Raw genomic sequence first — 15,812 nt, 5'->3', positions numbered from 1 at the left:
CTGGCTCAAAAGTCACTCCTGAGCCCCTCCACCCACGGCCCAGTCACCCAGAACCAGGACTGTCCCCTCCTTTGTTCTCAGATTGGCCTGCACACTGGAGGAGGAAGGAGGACTGTACCCTCGGCAGGTGTGTCGCTCAGGGGTTTCCCCTGCCCGTTTGCGCTTCCTGAGGGCAGGTCCACCTTCGCCGCCATCTAGTGCTGCTCAGTCCCCAGCAGCACATGTGGGGCCAGGGGACCACGACACTTTTACATCAGAGGGTAATAAAATCAATGGGCCCAGGGTTTAGTAATCTGCCTCAGGCTGTGCAGCTTTAAAAAAACAAAACCCAAACGATACAAACCCACAGGCCCTAGAAGGATCTGGGCACCTTCCCTACTAGCCCTCTCCAAGGCAGGGCTGCCTGGGCCATAGGACTCCTGGAGCAGTGTCAAAACCCAGAACATCTCTTACCAGAACCTCTAACTTCAAAACTGACCCACGAGTGCCCCACCTCAGAAAGGAACCTGACAACTCCTGCACGCTGTGGGCTAACGGCTCTGGTCCTAGCGGGAATCTGGACGACGAGCCCCTGGGTTCGTGTAGGGGAAACTGCCCATGCACTTCCTCATCTGGGCCTCATGGAGACTCTCCTCTGGGGACAGGGGACTCCCAGCCTGCCTCAGGGGGATTTTCAGGCCTCTGTATTCAGCAGATAGGGAACAGGAGAGGCAACGTGAGGGGGCAGAGCAAGACTCGAGTCCCCCAATTCTGTCAGCCCTGCACCTGAGCCCATGGCTGGTGACCCCACCCACATCACAGAGCAAGGCCCGTGAGGCTCTGGGTGTGGCCCTCCTACTGCAAAACTCCAACTCCCTCTATGATTGGCAACGGTACATGTATCAAGCGTACTGTTCTTGGTCACTTTAAAGGGCTATGTCCCTTTAATAACATTTTGTGAATACCTACTTTGTGCCAGGCACTATGCTGTGTCTTGGAGATAGTGATAAACAAGTTAATAGGTTTCTAAAGCCTTGCCGAAGAATACACTCTGAGTTTTTCCCCATGTCCCCCACCAACCCTGCCCATCATTCCCTACCCCCTTTAGCAAGTAACTGGATGCTGCCTAGTGGCCTGTCCTGCGTGTGTGATGGAGGACGAGCTTCCTACCCCTGGCACTCGGGCAATGCCGGGTGCCCCAAGAGGTACAGCTTCTAGGACCCCCAGATCTCCAGGGTGAAGCACTTGTACAAACACACAGAGCCCGCAGCCCCAAACACCGTGTACCTCCAGGGGGAACTCCGTCTTTCGAGTTGCCTTATACTTGTACATGAAATCCAGCAGGTCTTCCTCCTCATCATCAGAAAAGGCCAACGGGTTTTGGACCCGGTGGGGCTCCCATGCCTTCACACCACCCTCATTCACATCTCCCTCAACCACTTAATGTCCATTTACAATCTATACAGAAGAGACAAAGCACAGTGAGAGACACAGTACCGCGTAGAGTGGTGCACGGAGGGCAGGCAAGGGCGAGGTTAGGCACACAGCACAAAAAGTCAGGTCTGTTAGGACAACCAAGGCCCCTCTGTCTGAAAACGCAGCCAGCATCCTCCGGGGACCCTCCGTGGGGATCCAGGACTGTGAGGGCGCAGCAGTGAGGCTGACCACACTGTGCACAGCAACAAGCTCAGGCCTCGGAATCTGCTGATTCCACCCCCAAGGACGGGGCACCGCTTCCCTGGGACAAGAAAGCTGCTTCTTAACTGAGGCAGGTCAAGCCTTGCAGCTTAGACCTGTGACACTGCACCAGGAGGTGCTGGGGGGAGGGGGGTCTTCTCTGAAAAGACTGGCAGTAATTTTAGGAGGGAAATAGCACCGTTTTCTATGATACAAACCGGCAATGTTGACAGTGCATTACACTCGCATATTCAGCTCCTAACATTCTTTAAGAGACAGCATGTAAAATGCCAGGAAGCCTCACAGAGAACCTTAAAAAAGCTACGTAGATTTTTCATTTCAAAGGCCAAGAGCTACAGAAGCAAAGGAGCCTGGTGGGAGGAGAATGTGGGAGGAGAATCTAGGAGTAGCTTGCTTCAACAATGACAACAAGATTCCTGTTTTAATCTGCCTTGACCAATCCGCAGGCAAAGCTCCAGAAATAATTCACATCATTGAATGCACATTTTTTGAAGTGTTCAATGCTGAGTATATCCCATGCCAGCTGGCCAGACAATCCTATCTTAACTGAGCTATAAAATATTTTCTGCCCATAGCCAGCCTATCTGACATCCATAGATATATCTTCCTGTACTTTATATATTGTTTTTACCTAGAATCACAGAATGCAGAGCCAGGAGGCTTTCTGATCGACTGATCCAATTGCCCTGAGGCCTGCAGATAGAGACCAGAGCTCTTTCTGGGGCAGACTACTACTGCTCCTAAGAACATATGCAGCCACCAAATGTGTTCTCTCTATCAAAAGGGGATTCGCTAGACTATAAAAGCACCAGGTGCCAGTTAAGTAAAATTAACAACTGAACCTTCATCTTGAGCAGTTTCCCCAGTTACTACTGTTCTTCCCAACAGCCAACAGGTGGCAGCACAGGAGCACAGTTGTCTTAACCACAAATTTTTAACGCTGAATTGTAGGCTCAGAGTGACGTGCTCAGACAACAGCCCAAGCCTGAGATCATTAACCTTCCTTTTATATATATATATTTTTTCTCTGTGTGCCCCCCCGCATGCTTACTCTTGCTTTAGATTATCCTCTGATCCCTTCTCTTGCCCAAATCATCTACGCCCTTCAGAGTGCTGAACACGAAGCCTTGCAACTCCAGGGACCCTCCCTAGCTCCCCACTCCCTCTCCCTGGCAGCACTTGGAATCCTGACCACAGGGCTTGGGCTGTGTGCCCTGGTTCCCATGCCGGTCTTGCTGCCTCAGCCCAACAGAAAGCGCCCTGAGCTTGGGAACCACGGCAGATCCTCCCTTGGTTCCTCTATGCGCTGAGCACACAGTGGCCGCCCAGCCACTGAACCAGGTGGAGCACTGACATCATCTCAGGGAGCTCCGCTCTTGCCCCAAACCGGAACCTGATATCCACCCACAAGGAAATTCCTTCTGGGCACAGATATCTCCTGCCCGAAAGAGGGAAAAAAGACAAAAGCCCTCAGACAAGAACAGAAACTATAGGAGCTGCCTGGCCAGCTCCAGCCCAGCCAGACCCCTGCAGCCTGGCACCAGGCCCGGGCACTGGTTGAGTCTGTGCCTCTAAGTCCAGGCCCAGGGCTTGCCCGGTACTGACCACTCAGAAGGCAGTCCAGAGTAGCCGCAAGATCCTCAGGCACCCAGCAATTAGGCCTACCCACCAGGCTGTCTGGGACCACTGCGCCTGAGCAGTGAACTCCCAGGTTACAATAATAACAATAACAACTACCACCAGCATCGCTGCCTCAGGACTGAAATGGAAATGGCTTTGAGTTTGTTCTCCACTGAGCACTGGAGCACAATCTGCAGGGTAGAAAAGTAACCTCCTGGCCCACTGGGACCGATGGGTCAAGGGGAGCCCAGATGTCTGGGCAGGAACAGAAAACAAGTGCTCAGCTCAGCAGAGGAAGGGAGCACAGGAGACTAGCATGGGCGGCTTGGGGGCCAGAAGAAGCTTCAAATGGAAGCAACAAAGAGAACCTACCAAAAAGAGAAGAACCCTGCTGATCCCTGTGTTCACAGAGCATTTCTGCCAAGAATGTTGTTTGCAATACTCTGCTGTACTCTCAGGACCTGGGAGAATAAACACTCTGAACGAGCTGGGCCTCAGAGCCTCTGGGTGGGAACTGTGCTGTGACACCGAAACTCTTCACCGCGTTTTCCTCTTTGCACTGGCCACCAGGACACCAGCCTCGTTGCCTGGCCACAACTTTACCGCACGCCTTTAAATTTTTCTCCTCACCTCTGCCTCCATCCCACCTGCCTAGTTCCTTTCCTCCAAGCTTCATTTTTCTTACTGTGGTTTGATCTCTCATCTACATTTCTGCAAGGAAACATGTTCTCTTTGGAACGGGGAATACTACAAGCAAAGAAATAAACCTCACAGAACACGGTCCCACTAGGAGGGGACCGCCCGGGCCACCCCCTAAGATGAGGGTGAGCGGCTGAGCAGGGTGCTGCTGCCCCATCTTCGTACTCTGATGGCTCTGGGAGACAACTGATGCGGGAGGAGTCTCCTGTGGAGGGTCATGGCCATGGCCACCGCCTCCAGATCTCAGCTGGATGGCAGTCAGGGCTTTGAGCCTGCAGAGCTGCCTTCACAGAGCCCGAGGCTGGAGCCTCCAGGGAAGGACAGGGTCCCCCTTGTTCCCCACAGCAGCGGTGTGAGTGCGTGGCCTGGGCTGACACTTGCGGCGGCAAACTCGCCAGCAGGACTGCAGCAGGCTGGGAAGCAGCTCCGCCTCTTCTCTCCGTGGAGGAGGCAGGGAGGGAGGCCGCGGCGGAGACTCCAGCCCTTACAGACCCGGCAGGTCCCTAGGCACAGAGCCCTGGGCACCCCACCCCGGCGGGCAGCAGAACATGCCCAAGGTTAGCAAACACCCCACACAGCACACGTGAGTGGGGCGTTAGAGGGAGCCAGCAAACGTGTGGGGAGAACATGCCGGTCTGGAACTTACGTCCATGTCCAGTGGCCACCGGGGAGAAAGAAAGGAATATGCTGTTAGGACAGGAACTCTGGAGATGAAACTCACACACCTACGTGCACGCACACACTCCCTGCCCCAGCACTGGACCGTGGACAGCTCCTCCTGCCCTCAGAGGGAGCAGACCGGCCACGCTCGCTTAGTGGAGCACCTCCTCGCAGCTCCCAGTGGAGGGTAAATAGGGACGACTCTGCCCTTCGAAATGGTGTTCCACACACTTGATTAAAAAAAAAAAAAAAAAAAAAGGGGGGGGGGAGTCCATCTCTATGACTCATTTCAAGCAGCACTACAGAGTTTTTGGCTCTGTGTTACATCAAGGCAGGTAGAGAGGAAGGAAGGCAGGGAAGGAAGGCAGGGACAGGAGGGGAGACCAGAAACAGGGAGAAAGAGGCAGATGCAGGGAACAGGGAATCGGCTGACGGAGGGGTGAAGTGGAGAAGTGGGGAGAAAGTGTTCTGTACCCTGAGATGCAGAGGAAGAGCAGTTCTGGTGACCGGGAGGGCCCTCTGACCAATGTACCGTGACCCCTGAAATCCTCTCTCAGGACATTCCCTGCTGGAGAGCTGGCCTCCAGCTCGTCGCAAAACAAACCTCCCCTAACGCTATCTGCTGACACTTCATGCCCAGTACCCTGCACCGCAGAGGTAGCCAGCACTGTGAGGGCCAAGGGGCGTGAGCCCAGCCGCACAGCATCAGAGAGGAGGGGCTGAGGCGGTGTGGAGGGATTTCCCCTGCGGTCACAGAGGAAGTGGGGCAGAGGAGTCATCAGGTGGTTCCTTACAAGCACACTTCAGGGAGTGAGAAGACCTCCAGGGCACTGAGTGCAGAGAGGCCCTGAAAAAGGGAGAGCAGGGCCGAGGCTCCCAGACCACCACCCCACCCCCAATCAGCAGGGCCCTCCCAGCCGGGGCTTCCTGAGCCCCACCCACTGCCCAGTGGGAGATCCCACAGCTCCCTTGGATGGTAAACTGTAAATTCCTACAATCGGTGCTCGCTCTGTTCGCACACTGGAAGGGCAGCCTCAGATTAGGAACCCAGCCGGGGTCACAGGAGGTCAGGACTTCCCAGGGCGCATCTCAGAGCAGACCCACGAGGAAAAACAAAGAAGGCAGCTTGACTATCCCTGATCTCCCAAATAACAATGTGTCAGAATTAGAGGCTTTCTGAACAGCTCACAGAATTTATAAACTCAAAACTTTAAAGGGTGAATTGACAGAAATAACCACAGCTGCCTGAGGCCATGGCACTGGGTGGTCATCAGCACCTCCAGCAGGCCCGAGACTGGCCCGGAGGTGCTGGAAGCTGCTGCCTGCAGACCCTCCCCGCCCCACTGAGATATAATCTGCAAGTAATCGTATCAGTTTTCAGTGGACAATTTAACAACTACATATATATCCCTCCCGCATCTGCTGTGCACCGGGAGGCCCCCAAGGGACACGTGGCCAGTCACAGTCATAGCCAGGGGAGCAGGCTGGTCTGTCTCCTCTGTCCCCAGGTCACAAGGCCTCTGTCAGCTCACAATGGGCTTATGGCCTCCCAAGCCCCAAGTCCTCCATAGGCCTTAAAAGTTCTTGACATTGAGAAGGCTTAAAAATGAGAGAAAACAGCCCTGTTCCTATAACACAGCTTCAGGTCCTCCTGCTTGCCACAGTGTAGGAGGGACACCCTGCATCAGCAGCACTGGGACTGTCCCTGCCCACCCCCACCCCCCACCACCCTGCAGTACCTGGCCCTATATGTGCCTCCCCCACCCACCCTGCCCTCGCCCCAGGGGACAGCTGCAGGCCAGGGGGCTCCGCAGAGGGGTGAAGGGGGAGCTGGGTTGGATCAGCTCTAGTGTGGGCCCCTCAAGTGTCTAGTCAAGGTTAAGAAAACAGCAGGAGCAAGGCTGGAGAGAGGGGGTGGCCATGGCCCTCCACACTGTCGCTCACACCCAGGAGGGCAGTGGCAGGCGCCCCACGCAGGACCAGGAGGGCCCAGGTTTGTCGCCTCTCCCCGAGGTCCCCCGGCTGCTCTGGGTTAGTCACCACTTCCTCCTTCCAAACACCCCTTCACAGCCATTTTCCCGACAGCACCAGCAGGCGGAAAGCGGGGATCTTAATCTCTATTTCAAGATGAGGAAACCGAGGCTCTGAGTGGTTAGGCGACTCACACATGGGGACACAGGTAGTAAGTGGCAAAGCAGAACCAGGGCTCCCTTGGGGGCAGCAGGACCAACACCCCTGGGGCTGCGGGGCTTTGCACGTCAGAGGCCTGGGGTGAGTCCCTGTGTCCCCACCCCAGAGCACAGGGAAAACCCCACGCATTCTTTGACACTTCTCCCTTTAAGAAGTGAAGATTAATTTCCCTCCCCGTGAGTGTGGGTCGAACTCGGTGACTTGTTTCCAGCAAACAGAATGGGGTGCAGCATCCTGACTGGGTCCTGCCAGCTCCTGTGACTTCTGCACTCGTATTCATCCTCTCTCTCTCCAGTCACTGTGGGTGACGGTAGCTGCCATGTTTAAGGACACTAGACAGGCCCACGTGGTAAGGAACTGAGGCCTCCAGCCAGCAGCCACGAGAGAGCCATCTCGGAAGTGGGTCCTCTGGCCTCAGTCTGGCCTTCAGACGGCTGCAGCCCTGGCCAGCACCATGACCACCCTGAGCCAGCAGCACCCAGTTAAGCTGCCCCCAAAGTTCTAGCCTGAAGACCCTGTAAGGTAGTACATTTGCTATTTTAAGAAGTTAACTTCCTAACCTCTCCCCTCCCAGACCATGCTGCTGAAAGGGAGCCCCAAGGTCAGATGCCAGCTCATGGTTAGAGCCTCCTCCAGAGGTGAGTCCAGCGTGCTGCGGAGACCAGCGGTTTACTCACCTTTCCTGGTCCTGCAGGTGGAGCAGCAGGTACACACTGTGGGGATGCGGGCATCATCAGTGATAGCCCCCCTCTTGACAGGAACCAGCCCAGGCAAACAGGGGGGCCCTTGCCTGGCACAGAAATTACTTCTCGGATCATGCAGCCCCGGGAGGGCAGCGTCTGGGGTCAAAATTCCCTCTGGGAGATAACTCCAACCACCCCAGCCCAGATAGCTGCCCCTCCTCTCTATACCTTCCAATACAGACTGCCCTCTAGGACCCACAGACTGACCTCTGACCCCAAAAGTTCTTAGTGTCTGGCCATTTGGTTGAATGCCTACCCTGCTGCTCTGCACACGCCGTTGGTGTCGGCGTGCACCCAGGCCCAAGTGGGTGCACAGTAAACACACGCTGGGTGGCTCCAAGTCCGTGGAGGGCAAGGCCATCCCTTCAGCTCCTTTGTGCCCTTCCCAGGGCCCAGTATCTTTCAACACATGGGGTGTGATGAAACATTTTGTATTTCATTCTGTAAGGAGGGCAATGTGTTCTTGCAAACTCCTTGCTGTTATTTGGACAATGGGGTTTGTATTTTTATTTTATATAACTTGTTACATAATATCGCACTGGTTTTGTGCTTTTTTCACTGGGCATCATGTTTTCAAGATCTGCTGCTGCGTCCAGCGGCTGCAGGGGCGCAGCCGCCACCTCTCCCGTCTTCTCCCAGGCTGCCTAACTCCTGCTGCCTGTCCAGGCTGTGCAAACTGTTTGCTCTCCTTACAACCCTACAACTCGGGCTGAATAGGGATAATTGTGCCCTTTTTTCAGAGGAGAAAGCGACAGGGGACTGGGCTCATCTCTGTGCCAAGGTCAAACACCTGGTAGTGACTCCCCGGGCCATCATTCTGAGAAAGGTTCTGAGGCTCAATCCAGGCCCAGTGGGAAAAATAGTGGTGCCTGAGTGACAGCTGCCCCACTATATTGCATGTGCTGTCCCTGCACAGGTCCAGTGTCACCCAGACAGAATGAAAGCCCAGACCCAGGGCCCCTTCTCCTACCCGACCATGCCTGGCGTCCGAGGCCCACAGTGAGGGCTGGGAAGACATGCCAGCCCTGTGTGGTGGGGCCTTCTTTGCCAGACTTCCTCCCAGACACCCCACCCCTCAACTGAGGGGTTATGAGAGCCCCAGATCTGGGTGCTTTTGCCACATGCTCAGGCCTTGGGCCATCTTCCACCTGTTTTTCTTTCTCAGATAGTTTTTACTTTAGGTCCCAGAACAGCTGGAAGGAAGGCCACATGGCCTTCATCCTCCCTGCTGGGTCAGCACCTCCATTCTCTGCCCCCTGAAACCGAGGGGGCAGGCCAGGGCCGAGGCCAGGGCGGGAGAGCCATGAGGGGAGCTGGGTCCTGCGGCAGCGCCAGGGGTTCTCAGTTCTCCACCGAGTGCCGCCCACTTGGCCTGCAACCTGTGCTGCCCCACCACCCCCTTGGGTGAGCCAGAGGGGCTGCTGCTGGTGAGGTGGCAGCACCAACACCACGCAAACTCTGTTCTGCCTAGTGCTGGCCTGGGGAGATGTTGAAAGCCCAGGGGACAGCTCCCATCACCATGTAGCTCCCACCAGACTTCTCACCTTCCCTCGCCTTGGAGGCTGCCCTGAATAACCCAGCATGGTGAGGCCCTCTGTGGCCTGGCCCGGTGCGAGGCCCCTGGAGCCTTCTGCCACTACTCAGCTCCCCTCTGTAGTGACAGCACAGAATCTAAGAGGGAAAGGGACTGGGGGACCACCCAGGCCCACTTCTTAGCCAAATCGGGAATCCCTTCCTAGAGCCTTGGTGCCAGATCATTCAACTTTGCTTTGGGCCTGTCCAGCGACAGGGATCTCACTACCTCACAAGGCAGCCCATCTCTCTCCTGCACACGTTCACATGTAAATTGCTCTAATAGGCAAGTTAAACAACAACTCAACAAGAACAATAACAGCAGCTACTAGAGTGCTGGGAACGGCCCTAAGCGCTCTCACGTGGATTATTTCATTTGAATCCTCCTACCCACCCTGCCAAAGGGGATCCTCACTCCTCGAGGGCAGGTAGGGAAGCTGAGGTCTGAGTCACTAACACGTTGCCCAGGTCACGCAGCCAGTAAGTGGTTCCCCCTGGAACCTCACCCCACTGCCTCTGCTCTGCCCTCTGGGCCTCGGAGACTGGGGCCCTTTCTCCTCCCAGACGATGGCCTGCACTTGAGGCTCAGCAGCCAATGAGCCACTCAAGGGCAGAGGCAGTACCTAACCCCCTTTTACCTCCCTACAGCTGGGATCAAGCCCAGCGGGTCAGAAGCCACTGATGCTCGAAAACGGTCAGAGGGTGAGCAGACAGTGGGGAGGCCTCAGGAGACCACCACCAGGGGCGACCCTGGTGACAGTTCCCTCCCCTGGGCCTTGGTGGTAAAATCAGAGGGTCAGGCTAAGTGGTCCCCGAGGGCCCTTCCTGCCCGGCCTGCGGGAATTCCGTCCTATGTTCTCCTGGGAGGGGTTCCTCAGGAGATAACCTCCCACCGTGGCCAAGCCCCCACCTGCCCAGCCCTGTCGGGGTTCACACATCTCCTTTCCAACAGAAAAGCCACAGTCTTCAGACCTGGGGCGGAAAGGGGTCACCCCCCAGAGGTGAGGAGAGTGACGGGCACCAGGCCTGCCCTGTGGGGCCCGACCTTCCCTGGAGGGGCCAGGAGTCGTCATTCTCAGGCCGGCCATCGGGCTCCTTCTACCCCAACCGCGTCTAAGACCTCTGAAAGTCAGGCAGGGTCCCCGGCTCGGAACAAGGTGCTGCCTGCAGGCTGCAGCCCTCAGTCAAGGTCCAGGTGGTCTGACGTCCCTGTTTGTACCCTGAAGGGCAGGGCAGACACCAGGCACACATCACGGGTGCAGATTCCAGAAAAGTGGCCCAATTCCTACCCTGAGGCTCAATTCTAGAACTGTCTCCCGCACCCCCTTCACCATCTGCCCTCTGCAGGTGGCAGCAGCGCTCAGCTCCTGAGGGCCAAGGTCCCTGTATCTCCCCAAGGAAAGGCCTGGGACACCGTGAGTCCCAGCCCAGCTCCCTGCCTCCTACCCTATGCCCGCACCGCTTCACGCCTGAAACCCACTGGTGGATCAGAGGTCGGTGGGTCCCAAGCACGGCTGCCCCTTGATGGCATCACACATCTGGGTCTTAGCCAGACCTAATGAATCTCTGCAGATGGACCCAGGACTCTGCAAGGTCCCCAGGTCAATCCCAATACAGGCGACCCCTTGCCAGGAGTTGACAACCAGAGGCAGATAGGCCTTCTGCAAAATCCCCACAGGAATTGGACCTCAGAGCTGGTGTCTGCCCCCGCCTCCTCCATCCCCCTGGGCATGTGGTGGCAGAGCTGTGCTTGACGAAAGGGGGATGGGAAATGGGAGGACAGGGTTGCGTGAGAGAGAGGCACAGGAAACAACCACGCAGGGAAAAGAAACCAGGCAGCCGTGAGTCCTGGGCAGGTGGGAGGGGCCGCTCAGGTGCTCAGACAGGTAAGGCCCCCAGGAGTGAGGGGTCAGAGAGGAAGAGAACAGAGAAGCTGCCTGGCCCAGTCCAGCTGTGCCTGACGTCTCCAGTTTGGGTCCAGGTGCTGTGACCCCACCACCCCAGCCCCCAGACAATCAGATAAGGAGGCGGGACCCTTCAGTGCAGGTGACCTAAACTTGCCCCCAGTCGGTGTCCACAGGCCAGCTTCCTGTCCTGGCCTGAGTGGTGCTGCGCCTTGGCTGGCCTGCCACGGTCTGATGCATGACCGCGCTGGTGGCAAGTCCGTGGGGCAGGGGCCCAGGTACAGGCCACGCAGTGGACTGGGCCCCTCAGTGAAAGTGCGGCCTGCAAGGTGGAACAGGGAGGAAGTGTCACCTACCTGAGCTGCCAGCGCTTTCAGAAGCACTCCGGGACATCTTAGGCTGGCCATGCTTGCCACCGGCCCGCCCAGACCCGGGTGGTGGAGGGCCTGAGGGAGCAGGGGCGCCATCTCCCCTAATGGTGGTGAGGTCCTGCATGCTGAAGCTCCGGAGTCTCTCTGATAAGGCACCCTGTCCCTGGATACAACACAGGAGGGGCACATGTCAGTGACCTGATCCACAAACCAAGGGCAGGAGCGGGGGGGGGGGGGGGGCAGGCAAACAAGGGCCAGCAGGAAGCTCTGGCAGACAGCAAGGTGGAAATTAATACCTGGAAGGACCCTGCAGAGGGCCAGGTGCCCAGGGTATTTGCTGGAATCCTTGAGGGTCAAGGTCTGGAATATTCCAGGGCCTCCTGTGGGGCCCAGAAATTGTTCCTCTGGCCCCCGCCTCCTTCCTCCCCTTCAGATGCCTCTAGATGATGAGCTGGAGCCTCAGACAGACCCAGGGCCAAGGGCGTGACCGCTGCCTGCAGCTCCTGCCCTCCAGGAACTGCCAGCTGCTTCTCTGGCTTTACATAAACAAAAATCCTTCTGGAGCTACATTTTTCCAGATCCCAGCACACAAGAATCTGGTCAGAAAAATCAAAATCTAGTAATCTACATGCCCAGTCCTTACTCTTTTCAAAGGATAGAAAATACAGGTAGTATTTCCAAATGCATGACAACAGCAATTTCCTTCATCGCTCATATCACTGCAGAGCAGGTCCACTCCCATCTGTGCATCTGAGCGCCAAAAAATACCCAAAGGGAATGGATCAGGAAGGAAAATATGACATTAAGAAAACACCCTGCTGGCTGTAACCATTTCATATTCAGAATCCTCTCAGGGGGAATCTGTTCTTTTGTTTAGGAAGCAAGATCAATCCAGCAAGATCGATCCATCACAGTTCTGAAAGGGAAGGTCCTCGCTGCCTGGAAGCCAGAGTCTGTCTGCTTCCAGAGTGGAAGGACCATCCTGAAGGCCCGGGGCAGGGGCAGAGCTGCCGTGAGCCTCAGGGGCTGCAAGGAGGCTGTGTGGGGGCAAAGGAAGCCCGGGGGTGTGGCAGGCTGGTAGGAGACTGGGGTTGTTGAGAACTGGACTAGGACATGAATGGAAGGTGCTGGGCAAGCCACCGCCAGGCAGATCAACGAGCTCTGAGCATCTGCATAAATACCAGCAGGGTCAGACTTCCCACAGGCAGGTGGGAGCTGGGAAATGATAGCAAGGGGCATTTTATTTGCATAATGAGGAATGAACGGTTCTGGACGGCTGGAGAACTAGGGGACAATAAGGCAGAGCGAACACAACAGAAACAACGAACCAGCACAAAGTCAATGAGAAGAGCCAACAAGGGTGCCCTGGGCTGCGGCTGTGGGGAACTGATGAAACAAACAGGCTCTGCAGGAGGCTTCTAGAGAGGGCAGAAGGGTATGGGGAATGTCTTCATTTTACTCAGCTTAAAACTGAGTAATGAACATGGGCCACCAACACACAGTAGTTCGGCTGCGGTGACCCAAGTGACAGAGCCAGGAAGACGGGGAGCACGTGCGGGACGGGTCCCGTAGAAGGAGGGGAAAACAGACTTCCGCCAAGATGCAAGCATAGGTGGAAGCACTGTCCCTTCACTCACAACCAAGTTAAAAACAACAAAGTTTTAACAAGAAAAACACAGCCAAACCACAGAATATTGAACTATACAGAAGTCTGACAACAACGAACCCTTCAGCCAAACTGGTAAGAGGGGCAGAGCCAGCAGCAGAGTGGGGTCGGGCAGGAAAGATCCACCAAACCGACTGGAACATGACCCAGGCCTGGAGTGCAACCCAGGTGGGCAGGCAGTGGGCGGATCCCAGGTGTGGAGTAGCAGCAGGCAGATCCACTGAGGGCTGAACACGCTCACACATTCACGCACAGATAACTGGAGAAGGAGCGTGCAGTGAGACTGAGACAGACCCCATAGGCCCCAGCGAAGAGGGGACCACCATTGTTCCTCTCTGACCCCGCCCCCACAGACTGTCACAAATCAGCGACCTGGGTGGCCCCGCCCTGGCGAATACCTAAGGTTCTGCTCCTCATACATAACAGGTGCGAACAAAACAAAACATTATGGCTCAAGAAGAACAGCTCAAAGCCCCAGAGCCAATAACTCTAAGCAACCAAGAAATAGCCAAACTTTCAGGGGCACGGTTCAAAACACTGGTGATCAGAATGCTCACAGAACTGGTTGATTTTAGTCACAAATTAGAGGAACATATGAAGGCTAAACTAATTGAAATGAAGGGAAATGCACAGGAAACCAATAGTAATGGAAAGGAAACTGGGACTCAAATCAAGGGAGTGGACCAGAAGGAGGAAAAAAATGACCAAACAGAAAAGGATGAAGAAACAAGAATTCAAAAAAATGAGGAGAGTCTTAGGAACCTCCAGGACATCTTTAAACGTTCCAACATCAGAATTATAGGGGTACCAGAAGAGGAAGAGGAACAGCCACCAGTGGAAAACTTATTTGAACAAATAATAAAGGAGAACTTCCCCAGTCTGGCAAAGGAAATAGATTTCCATGAAATCCAGGAAGCTCAGAGAGTCCCAAAGAAGTTGGACCCAAGAAGCAACATACCAAGGCACATCATAATTACATTAGCCAAGATTAAAATGAAGGAGCGAATCCTAGAAGCAGCAAGAGCTAAGGGGACAGTCACCTACAAAGGAGTTCCCATCACTGTCAGTGGATTTCTCAAAAGAGACCTTACAGGCAAGAAGGGGCTGGAAAGAAGTATTCCAAGTCATGAAATCCAAAGATCTACATCCAAGACTGATCTATCTAGCAAAGCTTTCATTTAGAATGGAAGGACTGATAAAGTGCTTCTCAGATAAGATCAAATTCAAGGAGTTCATCATCACCAAGCCCTTATTATATGAAATGTTAAAGGGACTTACCTAAGAAAAAGAAGATAAAAAAGATGAACAGTGAAAGGACAGCAAACTCACAGTTATTAACAACCACACCTAAAACAAAAGCAAACTAAGACGACAGCTAAATCAGGAGCAGAACCATAGAAATAAAGATCACATGGAGGGTTAGCAACAGGGGAGTGGGAGAAGGAGAAGGGGGAGAAGGTACAGAGAATAAGTAGCATAGATGGTAGGTAGAAAATAGATGGGGGGGAGGGTAAGAATAGTATGGGAAATATAGAATCTAAAGGACTTGTGACACATGGTCATAAACTAAAGGGGGAATGGTGGGGGAGGGGGTGTGCAGGGTGGAGGGGAATGAAAGGGGGAAATAGAACAACTGTAATGGCATAATTAATAAAATATATTTTAAAAAAGAATTATAAATCCCATCAAAGGTGTTTGGGAGGATACTATGTGGAAAAAGACAGAAGCCACAGACACTGCTCTGGAACCTCGGTGGACGAGGGGCTGAGCCTTCACTTCCATGAACACGAGGCAGGACCAGCTGCCCAGTGTAACTGCCCCCTCTGAAATGATGAACCAATGAGCTGTGATTACTTTACTCAGAAACAGTGTGGATATCTAGAATTTAGGAGAAATTAGATGATTAAGGCACAAAAAAACTGATTCTGAAGAGAGAAAATACCTGATAATGGTAAGGGAGTAATTCAATGTCAGGTTAACATTCAGGAAAACTGCTTATGACTCACTCTCTCATTCACCCTTCCAGTTATACATTTATCTGGTCAACAACTATTTATCAAGAACTTTCCTGTCAAGGGCAAGACACTGTGCTAGGTACTATTAGGAAATACCAAGAACAGCCTGACTTCTGACAAAACATAGAAAGACAAATGCACAGGTAACACAAAAGTGCTGTCCGTACCAGAGGCTACAGTGAACACTGAGAGCAACAGCCCTAGTCACACCTGGATTCAAATTCCGGCCTCGACCTCATCACCAGCAGCAGGGCGACTGCAGCCTCGCTCTGCCCCAGCACTCTCATCCGCTGAAGAGCCTCACCCAGCAGGGTGGTGCTGAGGATTAAATGAGACTATGCAGGCAAAAGAGATCCATGAGGAAGCCCAATGCACAGCCAGTGTCCAGAAAATGTTGGATGTGATGATAACTGCCGTTGCTGCCTACCACACTTTGAGTTGCTACTGAAATTTAAAAAAAAAAAAAAAAAGATTACACCTGACCAAAAGGACCAGGAGGGTTTTTGTGATCCCGAACCCAAACAAATGACCGGGAACTAACGGCAGCAATGTGTCTGCCAGCTCTCGCAAATGCTTGACAGGCTGTCCGAGGGACGGCGGCAGCAGGCAGCACGCACGCCAGTTTCAGCAGGGTCCTCTGCTCCACTCCCAGAAGCCAGCCAGCCCAGCTCCAATGTCACGAGCATCATGGAGAC

General features: G+C 54.3%; 1 protein-coding gene across 3 annotated transcripts in view; it reads right to left on the bottom strand.

Annotated features, from left to right (window-relative positions):
- Positions 1 to 15,812, bottom strand: part of REEP1 (receptor accessory protein 1) — a 102,206-nt gene that overhangs the window by 4,075 nt on the left and 82,319 nt on the right. For 2 of the 3 annotated variants that reach the window (XM_053664526.1, XM_037159725.2), the window contains 3 exons: positions 11,422 to 11,599; positions 7,524 to 7,559; positions 1,267 to 1,418 (listed from right to left, as the gene is read on the bottom strand). In XM_053664526.1, the coding sequence (XP_053520501.1) occupies positions 1,267 to 1,418; positions 7,524 to 7,559; positions 11,422 to 11,599 (366 nt within the window). The remainder of the gene's footprint in view (positions 1 to 1,266; positions 1,419 to 7,523; positions 7,560 to 11,421; positions 11,600 to 15,812) is intronic. The other variant, XM_053664527.1, reaches the window with a different exon arrangement.

This window comes from Artibeus jamaicensis, unplaced genomic scaffold (assembly GCF_021234435.1).
Source record: "Artibeus jamaicensis isolate MK-2021 breed Jamaican fruit bat unplaced genomic scaffold, CSHL_Jam_final contig_384, whole genome shotgun sequence".
In the NCBI taxonomy this organism is placed as follows: domain Eukaryota; kingdom Metazoa; phylum Chordata; class Mammalia; order Chiroptera; family Phyllostomidae; genus Artibeus; species Artibeus jamaicensis.
Note: the sequence above shows the minus strand (reverse complement) of the source record. Positions and strands in the feature narration are given on the sequence as shown.